The 22,918-nt window shown below is 41.3% G+C and overlaps 1 protein-coding gene across 1 annotated transcript in view; it reads left to right on the top strand.

Annotated features, from left to right (window-relative positions):
• The window catches only part of WDR36 (WD repeat domain 36), a 49,248-nt gene that overhangs the window by 12,407 nt on the left and 13,923 nt on the right, over positions 1 to 22,918 (top strand). Inside the window, exons 6-13 of the mRNA XM_075836735.1 lie at positions 3,441 to 3,495; positions 5,301 to 5,433; positions 5,581 to 5,756; positions 6,782 to 6,902; positions 7,012 to 7,077; positions 8,157 to 8,240; positions 9,065 to 9,219; positions 12,714 to 12,828. Coding sequence (XP_075692850.1) covers positions 3,441 to 3,495; positions 5,301 to 5,433; positions 5,581 to 5,756; positions 6,782 to 6,902; positions 7,012 to 7,077; positions 8,157 to 8,240; positions 9,065 to 9,219; positions 12,714 to 12,828 — 905 coding nt within the window. The remainder of the gene's footprint in view (positions 1 to 3,440; positions 3,496 to 5,300; positions 5,434 to 5,580; positions 5,757 to 6,781; positions 6,903 to 7,011; positions 7,078 to 8,156; positions 8,241 to 9,064; positions 9,220 to 12,713; positions 12,829 to 22,918) is intronic.

Below are 22,918 nucleotides of genomic sequence, written 5' to 3'. Positions count from 1 at the left end.
ATACTCCCTACCTGCCTATTCTAATAGAATAAAAGATAGAAAGGTAGATAGAAAGAAAAAAAGATAGATGGATAGATAGATTGTATAGATAGATAGAAATCTATCTATACAGAGAATGTTTTACAGTGTAAGGCCTCATGCACACGACCGTAAAAACTCCCGTTATTACGGGTCGTAATCACGACCCGTAATAACGGGCTCATAGACTTCTATTGGCGACGGGTGCCTTCCCGTTTTCTCACGGGAAGGTGCCCGTTCCGTTAAAAAAGATAGAACATGTCCTATTTCTGGCCGTAATAACGGCACGGACAGTCCATAGAAGTCTATGGAGCTCTCGTAATAACGGGTGGCTACATGTGTGCACCCGTCATTACGGCAGCGTTGCTAAGCGACGTCAGTAAATAGTCACTGTCCAGGGAGCTGAAAGAGTTAACTGATCGGCAGTAACTCTTTCAGCACCCTGGACAGTGACTACCGATCAGTATAAACCTGTAAAAAATAAAAATAAAAGACGTTCATACTTACCGGCAACTTCCTGCTTCCTCCAGTCCGGTCTCCCGCCCGTTGCCTTGGTGACGCGTCCCTCTCGACATCCGGCCCGACGTCCTGGATGACGTTTCAGGCCATGTGATCGCTGCAGCCAATCACAGGTCAATCACAGGCTGCAGCGGTCACATGGACTGCCGCGTCATCCAGGGATGTCGGGCTGGATGTGAAGAGAGGGACGCGTCACCAAGACAACGGCCGGGTAAGTATGAATTTCTTTAACTTTTATTACAGAAAAGGCTGTCCCTTCTCTCTATCCTGCACTGATAGAGAGAAGGGGCTGCCGATTAGTGCAGTGCTATTTTGCCGCCAAAAACGTGCTTGTAAATACGGGTGGAATACGTGTGACACCGGACCCATATTTACGAGCACGGGTTCGTAAATACTGGTGCAAAACGGGTGGAATACGTGTGACACCGGACCCGTATTTACGGGTGGGAAAAAATACGGTCGTGTGCATGAGGCCTAACTGTATTTTTTGTGTAACTGTAACTGTAATCTTCTGGCAGCAATTCTCCCGAGTCTCTTCTTCTCCTCAAACTGAAACAATGTTTGAGGAGAAGAAAAGAGGCAGGAGATTTACTGCCAGAAAAGTCAAAATAAAACAAATGTGGTCGCTGTGATAGGTTTTCACAGCGACCACATGTTCAGGGACCATCAGATTGGTCACTGATACTCTTCCCAGTGCCCAGAGCTGTTGGTAACAGCGTGGGCACAGGACTGTGTGCACCCGATCGCGTGCACACGGTATTATACGTAGAAATGCTGGTTGTCACAGCGATCACATGTTCAGGGGCCAAAAGATTGGCCCCTGACACTCTGCCTAGTGCCCATGGCTGTTAGCAACAGCCAGGGCACAGAGCTGTGTGCACGCGATTGCGCGTGCACAGTCTCTGAAGTGCCGCCGTAATTAGTCTATGCGGCGGACTTCAGAGACGCTGGCCATAAAAATACAGCCAGCGGTCGGGAACCTGTTAATATCACTCGCATCAGTCCCTGTTTCCAATGGGGCTTACAATCTATATTCCCTTTCCCAAACACACCCGGGTTACTATCATAGGAAGCAACATTTTAATATATTTTTTTAACTTTGAGATACAGCTATTATGTATCCTGCATAGATAGAAGCTGTATCTTGCGCTCAAACCGGTATCCGTTAGGTCAGTGGGACTGACGGCTTCGATGACAGCGAGTCTTTGGTGACTGACATGCAGGATCCACCTGTTATTGATCACATCTATTTTATGAACTTAGATGTGATCGATAACAGCTGGGTCCACATCTTTCCATTCTACTTTTTATGTTTTATTTTCCACTCCTGGTTTTGGCTTATAAATACTGATGCAAATGCTGTATGTAAGTGGCCTTATGCAGTTTGACAGTAGATATTGATTAGTATTTATGTTGATGGCCGCTTCTTTAAGAAGCATTTCAGTGGTGTCAGGTGAGCACTTTTTACATTGCATTAACCTGAAAACTGTTGTCACAATGTAAGGTTACATTCACACGAGCTTGTCCGTTTAGGCTGCTCAAAAAACGACACGGCAATATAGGACGTGCTGTGAGTTTTATGCAACGAACACGCTGCATGAAAAGCAACGCATGTGTGAATGGCCCCATTTGAATTGCATGGGTCCGTGTGCTATGAGTGATTTCCATGCACAGCACATGGACGAGTATTACGCTCGTCTGAATGAGCCCTAAGGCTACATTCACACAACAGTTAAAGAAAAAAAAATGTGCCATTAAAAACTGATCCACTGTCGGTTTTTCATGGCTGTTTTGCATTGGGATGTGTCCTAATTTTCATCCAGTCAGTCTGTCCTTTTTTTATGGCCGTTTGCCATCCGTTTTTCATTGAAAAAAAAAAAAAAAAACCCCAAAAGAAAACACTGATGGGTTTAATTTGTCAGGGTTTTTTTTTGTCCAAACCCCCTGAAAACACCAGTTCCCATGTAGATAGTGCCAGTGCCCACTGTAGATAGTGCCACACACTGTGCCGATCTAGATAGCGCCATACCCCCCTTAAACATAGCGCCATTGGGGCGGAGTGTTGATTCTGGCATCTCAAAGCCCCTAGCGTCACTGCCCATATATGGACAGTGACGTTAAGGGCTTTCCCAAGACGGGAGTCCCGGGCCAGAGAGCTTGTGATGCTTTGGCCGGGGACTCCATAGTTGAAAGCCCTGACATCACTGTCCATATATGAACAGTGACGTCAAGGACTTTCCTGGTCTATGCGCTTGAAGTATCGCTGTGCCAGGGGAGTCCTCTTGTGAGGGCAAGGATCGTTTTTCCACGGCCGTCGCAAGGATTGATTCCTGAAAAAGTTTAGTTTTAAAAACTGATCCATTGATTTCTATGGGGGCTGTCTGGCCGTGAAAACGGCCAAAAATAGGACATGTCCTATTTTTTACGGTCTGTGTGAATACAGGCATAGAACTACATTGTTCTGAAAACGTCCGTGCGACTGCTGTTTTTTCCTGTGAAGGCCTCATTCACACAGGTCAGTATTTTTCCTCAGTTTTTCTAAGCCAAAACCAGATGAGGGTGTCAAAAGAAGTATAAATGTTTCCATAATATTTTTCGTTTTTTAGGTTCCACTCCTGATTTTTTTACTACCTTTATCGAAATGTTTCTTGTGTTCTTTTGAGTGATACCGCTGTTTGAAAGAGTTGCAATTATTAATATGAAGCTATTCATGCTGTTTTGTACAATCCTTGTGGAAAGAGCTCACGTTTTCTTAATACTTAGTAGATGAAATTAGTGTTTTGATACTGTATTATATACTAGGACAATACCTTTGAAGAGGTTAGAAGATTATCTGTATAATGTGTGTATATAGTTTGATAGAGTAATACATTTTAAAATAAATATCACAATTTCTCTCTCAGCAAACTTTTGTTTACCTTTCCCGGTTGGCAAACAGGAGTGACTGTTCTCCAGCAGGTAAATATAATGTTTCTCGATTTTATTTTATTTTTTTACTCTTTTTAGCTGGTATTGGTTTGTTGACTGGTACTAAATATTCTGTGTGATTTCATAAGGAAGTATTAAGAATGCAATCGAAGTACGCCCATTTAGTTTTATTACAGATGTAGAATCATGTTCCTGTGAATGGCTATTTCCGTCGGCCCCATAGACATTGAAGGGAGTGTCAGGGTGCATGCGTGACCTCCGCTCCATTCAAACCCCTCTTCATTGCGGTCGTGCAGTGAGGAGAAACGGGTGGCTGTAAATGTCCTGTGTGAAATAACCCCTTTTAAAATTGTTCGCCAGAGGAACAAGTAATAAATGTTAGTGGCTGAATAGTTAAAGGCTATAGAAACCTTTTGTAGACCCCTTTTTATCCTGGATACATAGATGCTGTATCCTGCCCTGAAACCTGAAGGTGACAGAAGGTCCTGCGTGTAGCTGACGGATACAGGTTTCAGTTCTATGTATAAGTAAAAAAAAAAAAAAATTTTTTTTTTTTTTTTTTTTTTTTAGTAAAACATACCCTTTAAGTTCCGCAACTGTATCTTCTAGCCCAATTGTCTTTTTTCACATTTGGACTACTACTTTCCCATTGTTCGTATAGGGAACAGTTGGTCTGAAACCTTCCATGTGGATTTTTCTGGCCCTTAAAGTGGCTCTGTCAACACATTATAAGTGGCCTATATTGTACATGATGTGATCGGCGCTGTAATGTAGATTACAGCAGTGTTTTTTATTTAGAAAAACAATCATTTTTGACGGAGTTATGACTTATATTAGCTTTATGCTAATGAGTTTCTCAATGGACAACTGGGCGTGTTTTTTACACTTCTCTCCATTCATTTATACAGCATATAGCTATATCGCTATGTGCAGCCACATAAACAGAGTAACATTACTGCAGTGTCATGACAATGAATATACATTACCTCCAGCCAGGACGTGATGTCTATTCAGAATCCGGTCCACTTCTGTAGCGTCTATGTGAAACTACAGCACAGCGAGATCTCGCTGTAAATGACACCTTACAGCGTAATCTCGCGGGACTACGCCTGCTTTGCTGTAAATCACAGAGAAGTGCATAGAAGTGGTCAGGATTCTGAATACACATCACGTCCTGGCTGGAGGTAATGTATATTAATGGTCAGGACACTGCAGTAATGTTATAGTGTGTGTATTTTGCTGCACATAGCGATATAGCAATATCGCTACGTGCTGTATAAATGAATGGAGAGAAGTGTATGACGCTGATTGGTCAGCGTCATACACTCCTCTGTACAACGCCCACTTGGTCATATAGTAAAACACGTCCAGTTGGTCATTGAGAAACTCATTATCATAAAACTAATATAGGTCATAACTCCGTCAAAAATGAGTTTTTCTAAATAAAAAACACAACTGTAATCTACATTACAGCGCCGATCACATCACGTACAATATAGGCCACTTATAATGTGGTGACAGAGCCTCTTTAAATAAGGCATCAGATTGAGTGAGCAAATGCAAATGATGCCATTAACTGGGGCTTAAGGAATCCGAGGGGTACGTAGTTGTCCCGTGCACAATACACTCCATGCGCCGCATGGTTTCCGCAGCAACTGTACCGCCGTGGTACTTCACGCCCGATGTTAGCTTGGGTGGTGGTAGAGTATAACTAGACTGACACTTTTTAAGTAACTGTATTCCCTTTTTTCTATAACTTACCGTTCTGAACTGCATGAGTTATATAGTCATATAGTTCTATAATTATTACTTTATTTCTCTCCCCCCAATTCTAGGCGCCAGCAGTGGATGTTGTGGCTATTGGTTTGACAAGTGGTAAAATTGTAGTACACAACATTAAATTTGATGAAACTTTAATGACTTTTCAGCAAGACTGGGGTCCTATTACTGCAATATCCTTTCGCACAGGTGAGTAAACGCTTCAGCCTTATTATTCATAGGTGGTAATAAAATGTGTCACTTAGCATTCCGATATTACGGCTTCTCCCTTACTGATTCCTATCAATGCTGAAAGCCATATGTTATTCATATGTTCTTTCCTTGCTTCTGCTTTAGATGGACATCCAATAATGGCAGCTGGGAGCCCTATTGGCCACATTGGGCTGTGGGATCTAGAAGAAAAGAAACTTATGAGCCAGATGAGGGGGGCTCATTCAACTGCTATTGCAGGTTTAACATATGTTCATGGAGAACCTCTTCTCATAACCAATGGTGCTGATAATGCCATACGGGTAATAAAAACCATGATTAATATCTCTTTAAAGGGGTATGCCAGTTTTAGCAAATAAATGTGTTCCAGTGAGCCGAGCATCTGTGTGTCCATTCCATAACCATTGAAAGAATTGTATCCCCTGGGAGTAAACCATGAAAGTTCAGTTTCAATGGCTGCAAGAAGAGATCTTGAAAATATATATATATTTTTTTTTTAAATACACTAACTTTTCATTATACAGAAATACAAAAATGTATTTGCTGAAAATGGAATACCCTTTTAATGAACCTTCTGTGTAGTTGAGGAGCATAATGGCGCAGAGTTAGTGGAGCAGAAATCTACAGATTTATTAGGATGCTCACATCTCTTAATAAATCAATCGCATCTTTCCGCATCCATACCACCCCATCAGACATAAAACTAAAAAGAAAAATGGATTCTTACCTCACAGCTTCTTTTCGCAACTTTCCCCCAGTTTCCCTATGGCTCTCACTACCGGCCGTGACTCATACGAGCTCCTGTCGCTGGTGGAGCGTCAGGGCCTGATATGCAACACAGCACTCAAAGTTCTGAGTACTGAGTCACATAAAACGTCCCGACATTGCCAGCCATAATACGTTGTATGAGCCGCAGCCAGTAGCGAGAGCCTAAGGTGATCCAGTGCGAAGAAGAGTGGTGGAGAGGCGATGTATACATATATCTTTATCAATGAGTGTGGTAGTCTGATCAGGGGGTACAAAGTAAGAGGCCTGGCATGAGTCTGTACGCTTGCTATGCCCCACAGAGTGAAATGTATTCTAGCTAGGAGCTGATTTTCGCTCTAATTTTTTTTCTCCCAATTTCGGGTGTATATTAAATTTATTGGTCTTCTGTTGCTCCGCACAGTTTTTGTAAACCACGGCGGGGGTTCGGCTAAAGGTAAAGTCGCTATTTTCGATGCAAATGGTGACTTTTGGGACTTTTTTGTGACTGATCTACACCAGAAAGCTGGCATAGAAAGGTTAATAAACTCCCTAATAAGTTTCTCACCTGTTCTCTAAACAGGTATGGATTTTTGATGGTCCTGCAGGCCAAGGTCGTTTGCTTAGGTTCCGTATTGGCCACAGTGCACCACCCACTTTAATTCGATACCATGGACAGGATGGAAAACAAATCCTTAGCGCAGGTAAGCCATTCATTTTTTGTTCTGCCATAGGCCTGTTGGTTTTATTAAACTTTTTCTCATTTGATGATGGATTATAAAAGTAATTTTTTTTTTCTTCTCCTTCCTGCAGCACAAGATGGAACCATGCATTCATTTTCCACAATTCATGACAGATACAGTAAAAGCCTTGGTCATGGTAAGTTAATGTAAATACAATAATAGTTTTTAGTTAATTGCTTACTATCGTTGTGCATAAATTCCACGTCTTCTGGGGAAACCTGAATCTATTTCCTTTAATTTTTATCTTGTCCTTGCTTTTGAAAAAGTGAAGAGTGGAGACGAAGTGGCACAGCACTTTCATGGTGCCGCTGCTACTTCGTTCTAGGTATTGGCGGGTCACGAGGGGGAGGGTCATATACTATAAATTGAACATTGGTGGCATACCCTAGTGGTATGCTACTAATTTATATTATGAGACAAACCCCTTATAAGATAAAACATCTTTTGTTAAGGGGGTTTTACACTGGGTGATTATTGGGCAGGCAAGCGTTCACAGAACGCACGTTGCCGATAATTGCTCTGTGCAAACAGGGCAGCGATCAGTAGATGAACGAGTAAAGACTCAATCATCGGCTGATCGTATAGTTTTAAAAAAAGTAAAATATTATCGTTGTCCGCAGCACATCTTTGTGTAAACAGGGAGACATGCTGCCGACATGATGATAATGTATGAGGATGAGCGATCGGAGTAACGACCGCACGTCTTCATACACAGCGCCTTGTGACAGGAGCAAACGAGCGCCGGTTAACTATGTTCGGCGCTCGCTAAATCGGCCAATGAAGGGCCCTGTTCACACAGTTTTCTTACACATTTTTTGCAGCGGAAACCGTTGCAAAAAATGTCCGAAATTGCCCCCCATTGTTTTTAATGGGAGGTGGAGGCGTTTTTTTCACGCGAGCAGTTAAAAGTGCTCGTGGGAAAAAGAAGCGACATGTCCTATCTTGAGGCGTTCTCCGCCTCAAAAACCCCATTGAAATCAATGGGAGACGGAAAAAACGTCACGACCGACCGACGTGTCATGTCAAAAACCGCTCGCGGTTTTTCCCTTTGCCTGTTGAAGGAAAAGGTAAAAGACCGCGTCAAAAAACACCTACAAAACCGGAGCTAATTTTTCCAGGCATAATTTTCTGCCTGCAAGAAACTCTGTATGAACATAACTTAATGGGGGCTTTAGCTACTTCTAAATTAGCAATGTATTGTCTTGTTTTTAATAGGATCAGTAGATAAAGCCAAAGCGAAAAAAGTTGGACTTCGCTGCAAATCCCTAAGACTGCCTCCGGTTGTATCGTTTGCGTCTGGTATGTATTCTTTTTAAGCGTAACATTTTTGTGCATTAAGAATTGCTTTTTTTTTTTTTTTTTTTTTTATATTTTTTTTTATATTTAAAGTGTTTTGTACTTCTAATGATTGATGGCATATTGCATGTGGAGTGGGGAAGAGTTGTATGCAGTGGATGGGGCAAATGCTCTATGGAAAATATAGAAACGGCTTATTCTGCAGGTAGAAGTGAACAGTTGAAAATTGGAATTCCAGTACCTAAGTGTCCTTTTACCACGGCATGATATGGGCTGTGAAAACGAGCACCGATTAACGCGACCACTTGTTGATCGGCGCTCGTTTGCTCCTTTCACAAGGAGCACTGTTCGGTTATGTATGGGGACAATCTTTCGTTACTAGATTTTTTTTCCCATACATTTCCATTATGTCGGCAGCACATCTCCCTGTTTACACAGGGAAGTGTCCTGCAGACTACCGACCATTTTTTGGGCACGTAAACGAGCATATCAGCTGATGAATGTGATGAGTGTTTATATGTATGCTCATTTGCCCGATCATTGGCCTGCGGAAAAGGGCCTAAAGGAAACCATTGTAGTTAAACTGGACTAGAGAATTTGTTTCAAAGTTCAAATTAAGCTAGAAAACTTGGGTTAAATGTCCTCCCTTTTGTGGTCTAATGTTGAGATTGTAAGGGGGTAAATGGCTAGTCTCTTGCAGGGGTCTAAATGTCTAATTTCTGGAATAGCGCTGATTTTGGCTTCCATAAATGCGCCCATACAAGCTGCTCTACTGACCATTATGTTCAGATCTACGGATGTGCTTATGTTGTTGTATTATTTGGCAGAGACCGCACGGCAGAGTGACTGGGATGGGATTATTGCATGTCACCAGCGCAAGTTATTCTGTACTACATGGAATTTTGTTAGATCCACTATGGGAGCCCACAAGCTAAAGCCCCCAAATCTCATAAACACTAAAACGAAAGACATACATGCCACAGTAAGTATGGGTCATTTTTAGCGTAATACAGTTTGCTGTTGTAGGATTTTAAAATGTAATATGCGTTTTTTTTTGTGTTTTTTTTTAAAGAAACCAGACCTGTGTTTACAGCCATGTCCTTAGAAAGATGCGAGAGATTTAGCTGGGTTTTTAATACTTTAAAGTTCTGAAAATGTAATGAAAGTAGCAATGTTATGGTAAATGTTGTGGTTAAACTGCCAGACCCGAGAAGTGTTCAAACTGGTGTAATGTATAAAAGGAATTTAATGGTCTAATAGACGGCAACCGAAATAAGCCCTTCCTTATTATCTGCTACATGGATGTAATGTGTACATTGATCTCTATGTAGATGCAGTGTAAAGCTTCTTTGGAGTGGCATATACCCTTTTTTTTTTTTTTTTTTTTTTTTATATAAAGGGGACGTCCCACCATTAAATATCATATTCATTGTATAGGTCATAATTAATGAACAATGTTTGCTATTTACATCATGCTGTTAAAGATCCTCTGTCACCACATAAGTGCCCTCTCTCTTACATAATGTGATCGGCGCTGTAATGTAGATTACAGCAGTGGTTTTTATTTAGAAAAACAATTCATTGTGACGGAGTTATGACCTGTATTAGCTTTATGCTAATGACTTTCTTCATAGACAACTGGGCGAGTTTTAACTTTTTGACCAACTGGGCGTTGTACAGAGGAGAGTATGACGCTGATCAATCAGCGTCATACACTTCTCTCCATTCATTTACTCACACACAGCGTGATCTTGCAAGATCACGCTTGATGTCACTTAATCACACATTAAGAAAGTCATTCGCATAAATCTCAAATAGGTCATAACTCCGTCAAAATTATTTGTTTTTCGAAATAAAAACCACTGCTGTGATCTACATTACAGCGCCAATCAAATTATGTAAGAGAGAGAGCCCTTATAATCTGGTGAGAGCCTCTTAAAAACAATGATCTAGTGAAGTTATGACATTTTCCTTACAAAGTATTGCGCCATCTAGTGTTCAGAGTGTATAGCAGTTTGCATGTCCACCTAATGAGCTGAGTGATGGTGTACACGCATGCTCAGTCACTTTCCCCAAAGCCAGCTCTCTGCATAGTCATCCTCTGTAAGGCTGGATTCACACGAGCATGTTACGTCGGTAATGGACGGAACATATTTAGGCCGCAAGTCCTGGACCGAACACAGTGCAGGGAGCCGGGCTCCTAGCATCATAGTTATATACGACGCTAGGAGTCCCTGCCTCTCTGTGGAACTACTGTCCTGTACTGTAATCATGTTTTCAGTACGGGACAGTAGTTCCACGGAAAGGAAGGGACTCCTAGCGTCGTACAGAAGTATGATGCTAGGAGCCCGGCTCCCTGCACTGTGTTCGGTCCGGGACTTGCGGCCGAAATATGTCCGTCCATTACCGACGTAACATGCTCGTGTGAATCCAGCCTTACACTGCATAGCAGACAATAAAAATTGTTTTCTTCCCTGCTTGTCAGCGATTTGGGGTGCCTATGATTGTCATGGCAGGTTAGGGGCCTAGTAAATGTCCACAGGTCTGCCATCTCGCATCCCCTTTTAAGCCATTAATAGGAGCTGGTAAAAAAAACACATTATACTGCAGCGATTGCTGGTTGAAGTCCCCTAGGGAGACTAATAAAGAATTTAACAAATAGTTAAATTTTTTGTAATGTACAAAAATAAAAAAAAATTCAAAAACACCCATTTTTCCTCTAAAGTAATATAAAAAAAGAAACCTAATTGGTATTGCCGCGTCCGTAAAAGTCAGAACCATTATATTGCTCCATTGAAAAATCAAAGTTCTAGCTCTCAGAATATAGCTACGCAAAATATTTTTTTTTTTTTTTTTTTTTAGCAAATAGATTTTTTTTCTTTGTGAAATTATTAAAATACTTCTGTGTATCAAAAATTTGTCGACCCATAGAATAAAGTTAAGGTGTCGGTTTTTAATGCACGGTGAAAGCTGTAAAAACGAGACCTAAAAAACCGTGAAGGAATCCGTTTTTTTCCAATTCCACCCCACAAAGCATTTTGTTTGTTTCCCAGTAAAAACTTCAGGTCGTCCCGCAAATAGGTGTATATGTATGCACCATACTATATATATTCGCTTGTTCTTATTTGAAGTGTAATTCAATAAATATTTCACTTTTGGTTTCTTAGCCTAGCAGTCACATGCTTCTATTGCTTACTTATTGATATGCCGGGCTTAGTGCTAGTGAATATATGACACACAGGAAGGGAAGTACCTTTTATTAGGCAAAAGGATGTATTGTTCCCCCTAGCAAGGTAGCCACTTTAACCCGTTAGTGACCGGCCCATAGTCTTTTTACGTCGGTCACTAATGGGCTTTATTCCGATGCCATAGACTTTTTACGTCGCGGCATCGGAATAAGTAAACAGAGCAGGGAGCTGTCAAATCTCCCTGCTCTCAGCTGCCAGAGGTAGCTGAGGGCTGGGGGCGTCCCTGCTCTGCCGGGTGAGATCGATATTCGTATCGATTTCACCCGTTTAACCACTCAGATGCGGTGCTCAATAGCGTGTACCGCATCCGAGTGGTTTTGGAGAGAGGGAGGGAGCTCCCCCTCATCCCACTGACACCCGGCGATAAGATCGGAGGATCGCATAGTGAAGTCCCCTAGTGGGACTAGTAAAAAAGTTAATAAAAAAAAAATTAAAAACACACTTTTTCCCCTTACAAATTGCTTTAGTAGTAAAAAACCAAAATAAAGTTAAAAAGTTACACATATTTGGTATCGCCGCATCCGTAACGACCCCGACTATAAATCTATTACATTACTTAACCCGCACGGTGAACGCCGTAAAAAATTAACTCAAAAACGACGGAAAAATTGCTGTTTTCTGTGAATCCTGACATTAAAAAAAATGTGATTAAAAAGTGATCAAAAAGTCGCATCTACTCCAAAATGGTACCAATAAAAACTAAGTCTTCCCGCAAAAAAAAAGCCCTCCTACAACTGCATTGGCGAAAAATAAAACCGTTACGGCTCATCAAATATGGGGACACAGAAACAAATACAACATAAAAACATACAAAAACTATACAAATTTGGTATCGTTGCAATCGTAACAACCCGCTGAATAAAGCTATTGTGTTATTTATATCACACGGTAAACGGCGTAGATTTAAGACGCGAAAGAGTGGCAACATTTCTGATTTTTTTCTATCTCCCCCCCCCCCCCCCCCCCCCAAAAAAAAAGTTAAAAGTTAATCAATAAAATGTACCTGAAAATGATGCTATTAAAAAATACAACTTGTACCGCAAAAAAACAAAACCTTATACAGCTATGTCAACGCAAAAATAAAAAAGTTCTAGCTTTTGGAATGCGACGATGGAAAAACGTAAAAAATAGCCTGGTCATTAAGGTCTAAAATAGGCTGGTCATTAAGGGGTTAAAAGCCAAAAACTAAGGATATGTAAATATATAATATATTGATTTTACTTTGCAGGCCGTAGAAATTACAAGCTGTGGTAACTTTGTTGTGATTGGATTGTCAACTGGTAATGTGGATGTATATAACATCCAGTCTGGAATTCACAGAGGCTGTTATGGAAAGGAAAAAGGCAAGTGTTTGTGTGTGTTGATTTTTTTTAAAATATGGATACTGTATTAAGATAGATAATTTTTCAAGAAACGAAGAGTACTGCGGCACTCGCCATTATCAGTCCTTTTATTGATCAAAATGTCTTAAATATACAGCATAAAAGCAGCAGGCTATAGGATGTGAGATTCCAATGGCAATGGCCATTTTGCGTTCACTCCTCATTATGGTCCTAACTACGTAGGGACGTACCCACATAATAAACCATTCATCTACCTACGTCAATCCCGCACTATACAGTAAATTTTCACTGTTAATAAATATACAATCAATCAAGTTTTTTTAAAACATACGTCTAGAGAAATGGGCTAAGATTGATACAGTCAATCTGATTGACCGTCCCATCGCCTTACATTTCAAAATCCATTCTGCCTCATGGACGCTAACGTTTCAAACTAGTTATTCTAACCTAATGGTATACCTGATGTCTATCAACTTCATAATTAAGTTAAGATTTAGTAGCCCTGCTGTGTGTACAGACAGTCATTAATGACCACAAATTGGTGTTTTTTCATACTCTGGAGAAGTTGTAGTGCAAATGTGTTCCTTTTTTATCCATTCTGAAAATTAAAAAAAATGTAGGTTTTCGTGGCCTAATTCCAATAAGATCTGCAAAAAACCTGTGGGGTTCATATTCTCACTATACCCCTAGATAGATTCCTTCAGGGGTGTAGTTTCCAAAATGGGGTCTTTTTGGGGGTGTAAAATACATTCTAATAAAAGGGACCCTAAACTCACAAGGTGCTCCTTCTTTTCTCAGGTTTATATTTCAGTGAAGTATCACTCTAGGGCCACATGGGATATTTCTAAAAACTGCAGAATCTGGGCAACAAATATATTGAGTTGAGTTTTTCTGTTAACACCTGCTATATTACAGAAACAAAATGGATTAAAATTGAATTTCAGCAAAATAACTGAAATTTGTAAATTTCACCTCCATTTTGTGATATGTTTAAAGGGTTAAGACACTTTCTTAATGCTGCTTTGAATACTTTAAGGGCAGCAGTTTTTAAATGAGGTGAATTGGGGGGGGGGGGGTTCTGACTGATGTAAATACCCCTGAAAGCGATTTCAGAACAGATTTGGTTCCTACCAAAAAAGGTTTGAGTTTTTTTTCTTGAAAATGTGAGAAATTAAAGTCTCTTTTTTAATGTCCTTGGGATGATGCCGACATAATGTAGACTTATGGGAAGTGTTAATTAATAACTATTGTGTATGGTATTACTATCTTAGGGTGAGTTCACATTCAAAAGTTTGGTTTTCCCTCAAGTTTTATCAAAGGGACATTATTATATTACCTCTCGACCTGCCTCTTTCATAGTAAATGGCTTGGCCCCCCACTAAGGGGCCCCAGACATGGATGTCCACTTTCTCCCTTACTCTATGCCATGGCTATCAAACGGTTAGTGGAACAACTTAGTTACTGGGTGATGGGTTTGCAATTGGGTCCAGTGAATGAGTTAGTTATCCTCTATCCCAATGATAATTTGTTATACTTAGCGGATACAGATACATAGTTGTCAACGGTGTTACGATTAATTTTGGAATTTAGATTGTATTCTGTGCTCTTTATCAATTGGCCTAAATCTTTTATCCTACCGCTTGATCCTACTGTCCCTAGCCTTTCGTCTTCCTCCCAACCTTTCCAGGTCTACACTGAATTTACATACCAGGGCGTGAAAATCACGAGCACGAGAAGCGTCATAGATTATTTCCCCTTGAATATCTTCCCTCTATTTGCCTGACCCGTCAATGGACATAGGCATGGTATAAATTGATGCTCTTTTTGCCTGCTAGAGTTGGCCATAAGAAATAGTTCCCCTGAAAAAATGTTGTATGTCCTTTTACACTCTCCTACTTGTATATCTGCCCACTTTTTTCAGAATCTGCAGGGGATTGTTTCATCTTTTATCTGGGCTAACAAAATTCAGAGATTTGGCTAACCGGCATCTGTTTATAACGTCGGAAACAGGTGGGGTTGCGCTACCGGATTTTAAATTGTATTATTGGGTTTCCCAATTGTCCTGTATACCCTAGTGCAGGGGTCTCAAACTCGGCCGGCTAAGTGGGCCACATATAGAAAAAATGGGAAGTTGACGGGCCGTGTTACTTTCAAATTTGATACAATACAAAATTATTGTTAATCAATTTAGTTATTTGAACTACAATAACACTATATTACTATAATAACAATACTACATTACTATAATAATACCGCTAGGTTTAAAATTTTAGAGAATTCTCTACGTGTTTATTTCAACAATCCAGTTTTCCAGTTTGTGTCGCTAAATGTAGTCCATCAGCTCAGTTGGCAGCGTTTGGCAGACACGTCAAGATTGGGCAGCCCCTTTTTAGATAGTGCCACAGTGCCCTCTGTCGATAATGCCACATATCCCTAGATAATGCCAGTGCCCTCTGTAGATGCTGCCACAGTGCCCTCTGTAGATGCTGCCACACACAACCCAGGTAGATCGCTCCATTGGGGCTCCCTCTAGGAGTGGAATCCCCAGCCAGAGCATTGCCGATGCTTTGGCTGGGGATTCCTCTGCTGTTGGAGCCCCTAACATCACTGTCTATACACTGTGACGTCAGGGAATCCTCCTGGATGGGAATGTGATATCGGGCAACCCCAGAGCCGGTGTCCCGGAGCAGAGCACTAGTATAGGTTCTGCGCTGGAACTCTCGGGAAGCCACTGACATCAGTGTCCATATATGGACAGTGATGTCAGGGGCTTGCCCAGAGCTGGGGTTTCGGAGCAGAGCCACTTCTATCGCTCTGCCCTGGACTCCAGTTCTCTGGAAGCCCCAGACATCGCTGTCCATATGTAGACAGCGATGTCAGGGGCTTCCCGAGAGTCCCGTAGCAGAGCCTATACTAGCGCTCTGCCCGGGACTCCGCTCTGGGGAAGCCCCAAACATCGCTGTCCATATGTGGACAGCGATGTCAGGGAATTCCACAGAGTCCCGGAGCAGAGCCTGTACTAGCTGCTCTGTGTCCCACGGGCCCCAGATGACTGCCCCAGGGGCCGCGTGCTTGAGACCCCTGCCCTAGTGTCTTCATCAAGAAAGACACAGGTTCTTATAATTGCTTGTCTCCCCATATCCAGAGAGAGATACCTGTCCTTCTCACCTCCTATTTTGTGGGTGGTGGGCAGCCTGTGTGAATATTACAGAGCACCCTACCCTTAGACCATTATTAGTCTGGTCAGCGGTTTGATCACTTTGTTATTCGGCAGGCTATGATGCCTATACACCCTTGGGGCATAATTGATTTCTCTCCGAACTACTGACCCTCCTAGTGTCCCTAGATGATAAGCCCAAGGGGTATTCTTTTATGTGGGATGTGTTTTTGTGGAGGATGTAGTTCAATCCTTTCAGCAACTCAAGGAGAAGTTTCTTCTCCGCAATGATTTTCATCTCCCCTATCTCCAATTTAGACAAGCAGAATTCCCTGCAAAAGGCCTCTATTCCCATCCCTAAAAGCCTGATAACGTCCCCTGGCCGACATGCAATTTCCTCTACAAGGATTTATTTTCGCTTCAAGCGAGGTCCCTTTCTTGCTAGGACTTACTGGAAAATCTCACTAATGAGTGGTCACTGGCTTTAGCTTACCCGAAACAAGTATCCCCAAATTATAGCGAGCTGATGTCGCAGATCTATATTTTGCAAGGGAGCATACATGACAACTCGCAGGCTGAGCAAATTTAAGCCATATTTCCCAGACCTGTGCCCAGAGTGTAGGAGGACCTCTGGCTTCTCTTATTGTGGACCTGTCCTGTTCTCTGAGGGTACTGGGAGCAGATTCGCACGTTTCTCCATGACTTGATGGGTGTCACAGTTCCAGTTGACCCCAAGATTTGTCTGTTAATTATAGATCTGGAGTAATTTCCCTCTGTGCCTGAAAGGGCATTGCTCTCCAAAATGCAAGATGTTGCTCAAAAACTGTCGCTAAATTCTTGATGGCTTGCACTCTCCCCTGACATCAGTGACTGGTTTTGCTTCATTTATGCTTAAGTTTACATTTTAAATATAGAAATAAAGAAGTTACGTTTCACTGGATTTGGGATAGATGGTTTAACTGCCCCTGGACCATTCTTTCTTGCTGCCCCTTATTTGATGATCCTTTGTCCCTCCTGTGTCTATATAGTCCCCTTGACTGTGTGTGTTTTTTTGGTAACATCAAGCTTTTCCTCTAGTGGATCCTTCTCTGCAGATGACTGGACCCCTTACGTAGGGTCCACTTCTACTTTTAGGTGGAACGCACAACTCCTTTAGGCATTGTTCAGACGCACGCGTTCTTTTTCGTATTTCAGGTCTATGTGGTTTCCGTGGGGCATCAGTTTTTCACGTCCGTGTTTCTCAGTGTTCATGTTGCTGACCCTTTGTTTTCCTTGTGTACATACTGCAGAATTATGATGTCATGCTGTATGTATTTTGCAAACCTATACGATGTTATGCTATGTTTTCATTTTGTTTTCCCTAGTGACAAAATGACAAGACTTTGTTTTATTTTTAATGAAACTTCAATAAACTTTTTATTGTTGGTTTTTTCATTTTTATTTCTTTACCACGGCTATAAAGTACAATATGTCATGAGAAAACAATCTCAGAATCGCTTGGATGAGTAAAAGCATTCCAAAGTTATTACCACATGTATTGACACAGCCCTGTTTTTCAAATCTGCTATGTCCACAAAGCCAAAACTGGCTGTCTACAAGGGGTTAATGTATATTCTTCTAAACATTACTCTAATAGACCTTTATTAAATGTATTTTAATTTTTTTTTGCTCTGTAATACCGATCAAATCTAACTCCCGTTGTAAAAAAACAAAACAGGAATTCCACTAACATTTGTAGGATGTATTTTTGCAGCGTATGGCATGTTAACTTTATTCGTTTTGGTTTTTAATTGTAGTTTTTTTGTTTGGTTTCCGTTGACCTAACCGTATGAGGGCTTTTTTTTTTGCAGGACAATTTGTAGCACCATTTTATTGTATAATGCATTCGGAAACTGCAAAAAAAATTTCTTGTGTGCTGCAATGGGAAACCAAACAGCGATTTCTCCATTGTTGTGTTTTATTTTCACGGCGTTCACCTCTTAACATTACGGCAATAACAAATTTTTATATGTGCGCTCGCATCTTACTTCCCCCTGCCGGCTATGACATAACTGTGTGTCAAATGTCGGCATGGGGTTAAAAACGGATTTTATTGTGCAAAACCAGTACTAAACAATTGTCTGCCATCTTTCTGCTCCTATTAAGTACCTTAACCCTTCCCGCTCCTGGACGTACTATTAGGTCATGGTAGCTATATCGTTCTCGCTCCATGACCTAATAGTACGTCTCGGGAGTAACGGCCGTTTCGGCCGTCCTCCCGACACATACAGGAGATGTGACCGCTGCTGTCTCGTACAGCAGCTGTCACAGCTCCTACAGCGGGGACCGATCGCTGTGTCCCCGCTGATTAACCCCTTAAAAGCCGCGTTCTATAGAGATCCCGGCTTTTTAGGGGTTAAGCTGCCATTGCCGGCCTGCTACACGATAGCGGCCGGCGATCGTGACTATGGCAACCGGACACCAAACTATGGCGTCCGGCTATTCCATAGACGGAAGCCTAGTGGGTCCTGACAAAGTCAGGACCCACTATGCTTGCTGTCAGTGAGTAGCTGACAGTTCTAATACACTGCACTACGCATGTAGTGCAGTGTATTAGAATTGCGATCAGGGCCTCCTGCCCTCAAGTCCCCTAGTGGGACAAAGTAATAAAGTAAAAAAAAAGTTAAAAGTATTAAATGTAAAAATCCCCCTTTTTACCTTATCAGTCCTTTTATTATTAATAAAAATATATAAACAAATAAACTATACATAATTGGTATCGCCGCGTCCGTAACGGCCTGATTTACAAAATTATTTCGTTATTTATCCCGCACGGTGAACGCCGTAAAAGAAAATAATAATAAACCGTACCACAATCACAATTCACCTCCAAAAAAATGGAATAAAAAGAGATCAAAAAGTCGCATGTACCGAAAAATGGTACTGATCGAAACTACAGTTTGTTACGCAAAAAATAAGTCCTCGCACGGCTTTATTGATTGAAAAATAGAAAAGTTCTGGCTCTTAGAATAAGGGAACACAAAAAGTGAATGATTGTTTACAAAACGTATTTTATTGTGCAAACGCCATAAGACATAAAAAAAAACTATAAACATATGGTATCGCCGTAATCGTATCGCCCCGCAGAATAAAGTGAATATGTCATTTATAGCGCACGGTGAACGCTGTAAAAAAAAAAGAATAAAAAAACAATAGTAGAATTGCTGTTTTTTAGTCACCACGCCACCTAAAAATAGAATAAAAACTGATCAAAAAGCTGCATGCACCCCAAGAAAACTACAATGGATTCCTCAAGGGGTCTAGTTTCCAAATTGGGGTCACTTTTGGGGGGTTTCCAATGTTTTGGCACCACAAGACCTCTTCAAACCGAACATGGTGCCTAATAAAAAAGAGGCCTCAAAAGCCACTAGGTGCTCCTTTGCTTCGGAGGCCGGTGCTTCAGTCCATTACCGCACTAGGGCCACATGTGGGATATTTCTCAAAACTGAAGAATCTGGGCAATAAGTATTGAGTTGTGTTTCTCTGGTAAATCCTTTTGTGTTATAAAAAAAAAATGGTATAAAGAGGATTTTCTGACAAAAAAAAAAGTCTATTTCACCTCTACTTTGCTCTAAATTTCTGTGAAACACCTAAAGGGTTCATAAACTTTCTAAATGCTGTTGTGAATACTTTGAGGGGTCTAGTTTCTAAAATGGGGTGTTTGATAGGGGTTTCTAATATATGGGCCCCTCAAAGCAACTTCAGAACTGAACTGTAACCTAAAAAAATAAATAAATTAGGCAATACTTCGCTTCTTACATTATACGGATAATGAGCCGTGCCCACCCCGTGATGACCCCAGTTTTGACCGTTTGTATAAACGGAGACCCCTATTAGACCGTTTCAGTGCCCGGTTTTCCCAAGCATACACCCCCGAGAAGTGTATTTCTATTGATGAGTCCCTGGTACATTTTAAAGGGAGGGTTCAATTCCGCGAGTACCTGCCGGGTAAGAGGGCAAGGTATGGCGTGAAGATGTATAAGCTGTGCGAGAGTGCATCAGGGTATACCTACAGGTTTAGGATATATGAAGGAAAGGCCACCCCCAAACCAGACTGCATCCTGGACTACAATAGGTACATGGGAGGGATGGACTTGTCAGATCAAGTACCGAAGCCCTACAGCGCCATGCGGTGTGGTATAAGAAGCTGGCCGGGCACATCATACAGATGGCTTTGTACAATGCGTACGTGCTACGTCGACGTGCAGGCCAGACGGGAACTTTCCTGGAATTTCAAGAGGTGATTATCAAGAACCTAATCTTTAGGGACCAAGAAGGGGGGGCACCCAGTACTTCTGGAAGTGGGGCCACACACATCGTACCAGGGTCGCAACACTTTCCAGGAGAAGTTCCCCAAACTGGCAAGAAGGGAAAAAGTCAAAAGAGGTGCAAAGTCTGCTATAAGAGGGCGATAAGGGATGACACAATATATCAATGTGACACGTGTCCCGAATAACCAGAGCTCTGTATGAAAGTGTTTTAAAATTTATCATACATCCCTTGGTTTATAATTTACCCCAATTTTACTTACCCTGATGCACTCCGCACAGCTTATCCCCCTCGTCTTTCCCCTCTGAGCCCTGCTGTGCGCCCAGGCAGCTGATAACAGCCACATGTAGGGTATTGCCATACCCGGGAGAACCCACATTACAGTTTTTGGGGTGTAGGTCTCTGGTCAAAATGCTCACTACACCTCTAGATGAATGCCTTAAGGGTGTAGTTATTAAAACGGGGTCACTTCTTGCGGGTTTCAACTGTACTGGTACCTCAGGGGCCTCTGCATACATGACTTCGCACTAGAAAATCCCCAGTAGGCCAAATGGTGGTCCTTTCCTTCTGAGCCCCCCCATGGGCCTAAACGGCAGTTTATCACCACAAATGGGGTATTGCGGCACTCAGAACAAATTGCGCAACAGAATGGGGTATTTTGTTTCTTGTGAAAATAAGAAATTTTCAGCCAAAACTACATATTATTTGAAAAAAAAAATTTTGTTTTCATTCCCAGCCCAATTCAAATAAGTTCTGTGAAAAAACTATGGGGTCAAAATGATAACAACAACCATAAATGAATTCCTTGAGGGGTGTAGTTTCCAAAATGGGGTCACTTCTGGTGGGTTTCCATTGCTTTGATACCTCCTGAGGCTCTGCAAATGCGACATGGCACCCGAAAACCAATCCAGCAAAATCTGGACTCCAACAGACACACAGCGCTCCTTTCCTTCTGAGCCCTCCCATGGGCCCAAACGCCAGTTGATCACCACAAATGGGGTATTGCCACACTAAGGACAAATTGGGCAACAAAATGGGGTATTTTGTTCCCTATGAAAATAAGAAATTTTGATCACAAATGACATTTTATTGGAAAAAATGACTTTTTTTTTTCATTTCACAGCCCAATTCAAATACGTGCTGTGAAAAAACTGCGGTCAAAATGGTAACAACAACCCTAAATGAATTCCTTGAGGGGTGTAGTTTCCAAAATGGGGTCACTTTTGGGGGATTCCTGCTGTTTTGGCACCTCAACACCTCTTCAAACCTGGCATGCTGCCTAAAATATATTCTAATAAAAAAGAGGATTCAAAATGCACTAGGTGCTTCTTTGCTTGTAGGGCTTGTGTTTTATTCCACGAGCGCAGTAGAGCCACATGTCGGACATTTCTAAAAACTGCAGAATCTGGACAATACATATTTAGTAGTGTTTCTCTGGTAAAACCTTCTTTGTTACAGAAAAAAAAATGAATAAAATTGAAATTCAGCAAGAAAAATGAAATTTGCTAATTTCACCTCCACTTCGCTTTAATTCCTGTGACATGCCTGAAGGGTTAAAAAACGTTCTAAATGCTGTTTTGAATACTTTGAGGGGGTCTAGTTTTTAAAATGGGGTGTTTTATCAGGGTTTCTAATACATAGGCCCCTCAAAGCCACTTCAGAACTCAAGAGGTACCTTAAAAAAAAGGCTTTTGAAATTTTCTTAAAAATGAGAAATTGCTGTTTATGTTCTAAGCCTTGTAACGTCCAAGAAAAATAAAATAATATTCAAAAAACGATGCCAATCTAAAGTAGACATATGGGAAATGTGAACTAGTAACTATTTTGGGTGGTATAACCGTCTGTTTGACAAGCAGATGCATTTAAATTCTGAAAAATGCTATTTTTTCAAAATTTTCTCTAAATTTTGCAATTTTTCACCAATAAACACTGAATATATCGACCAAATTTTACCACGAACATGAAGCCCAATGTGTCATGAGAAAACAATCTCAGAATCGCTTGGGTATTCCGACGTTATTACCACATAAAGTGAAATATGTCAGATTTGAAAAATGGGCTCTGAGCCTTAAGGCCAAAACTAGGCTGCGTCCTTAAGGGGTTAATAGGATCTGGTAAAAAAAAAAAAAAAGAAGAGTATAATGCAATATATAAGTATTGCAGTATATTGTGCAAGCGATCCAGCAATCCCTGGTTCAAGTTCCCTAGGGGGACTAAAAAAAGAGTAAAAACAGTTTGTTTAAATTCTTATGTTTATATATAGGACCGTGGCATCTCTGGGGTAAAACTGCTGGGATCGGAGTTGTCTTCGGGCCGTGGCAACAGGTTGTCCGCTTAATGTTACAGCTCGTGAGCCGGCACTGTAATAGTACGGCATGGTGCAGAAACTACCGGGTCTCCACACTACTATTACAGCGCTGTTTTGAAAGGGGTTAAGATCATGTCCTAAAAAGTTAATTGTGCCATTACACCGACTCTAGATGAAATTTTCCTGATTGGATCGTCTAGTCCCCTTTCATGCATGGGCAAATTGTCTATTACGGAGCTGTATTTGCTGAATGTAAGTCAGTGGAGGCAGAAATATTGATCTGAATTTTTGCCTATATTTAAATGTGGCAAATACAA

Source organism: Rhinoderma darwinii, chromosome 1 (assembly GCF_050947455.1).
Source record: "Rhinoderma darwinii isolate aRhiDar2 chromosome 1, aRhiDar2.hap1, whole genome shotgun sequence".
Lineage (NCBI taxonomy): Eukaryota > Metazoa > Chordata > Amphibia > Anura > Rhinodermatidae > Rhinoderma > Rhinoderma darwinii.
Note: the sequence above shows the minus strand (reverse complement) of the source record. Positions and strands in the feature narration are given on the sequence as shown.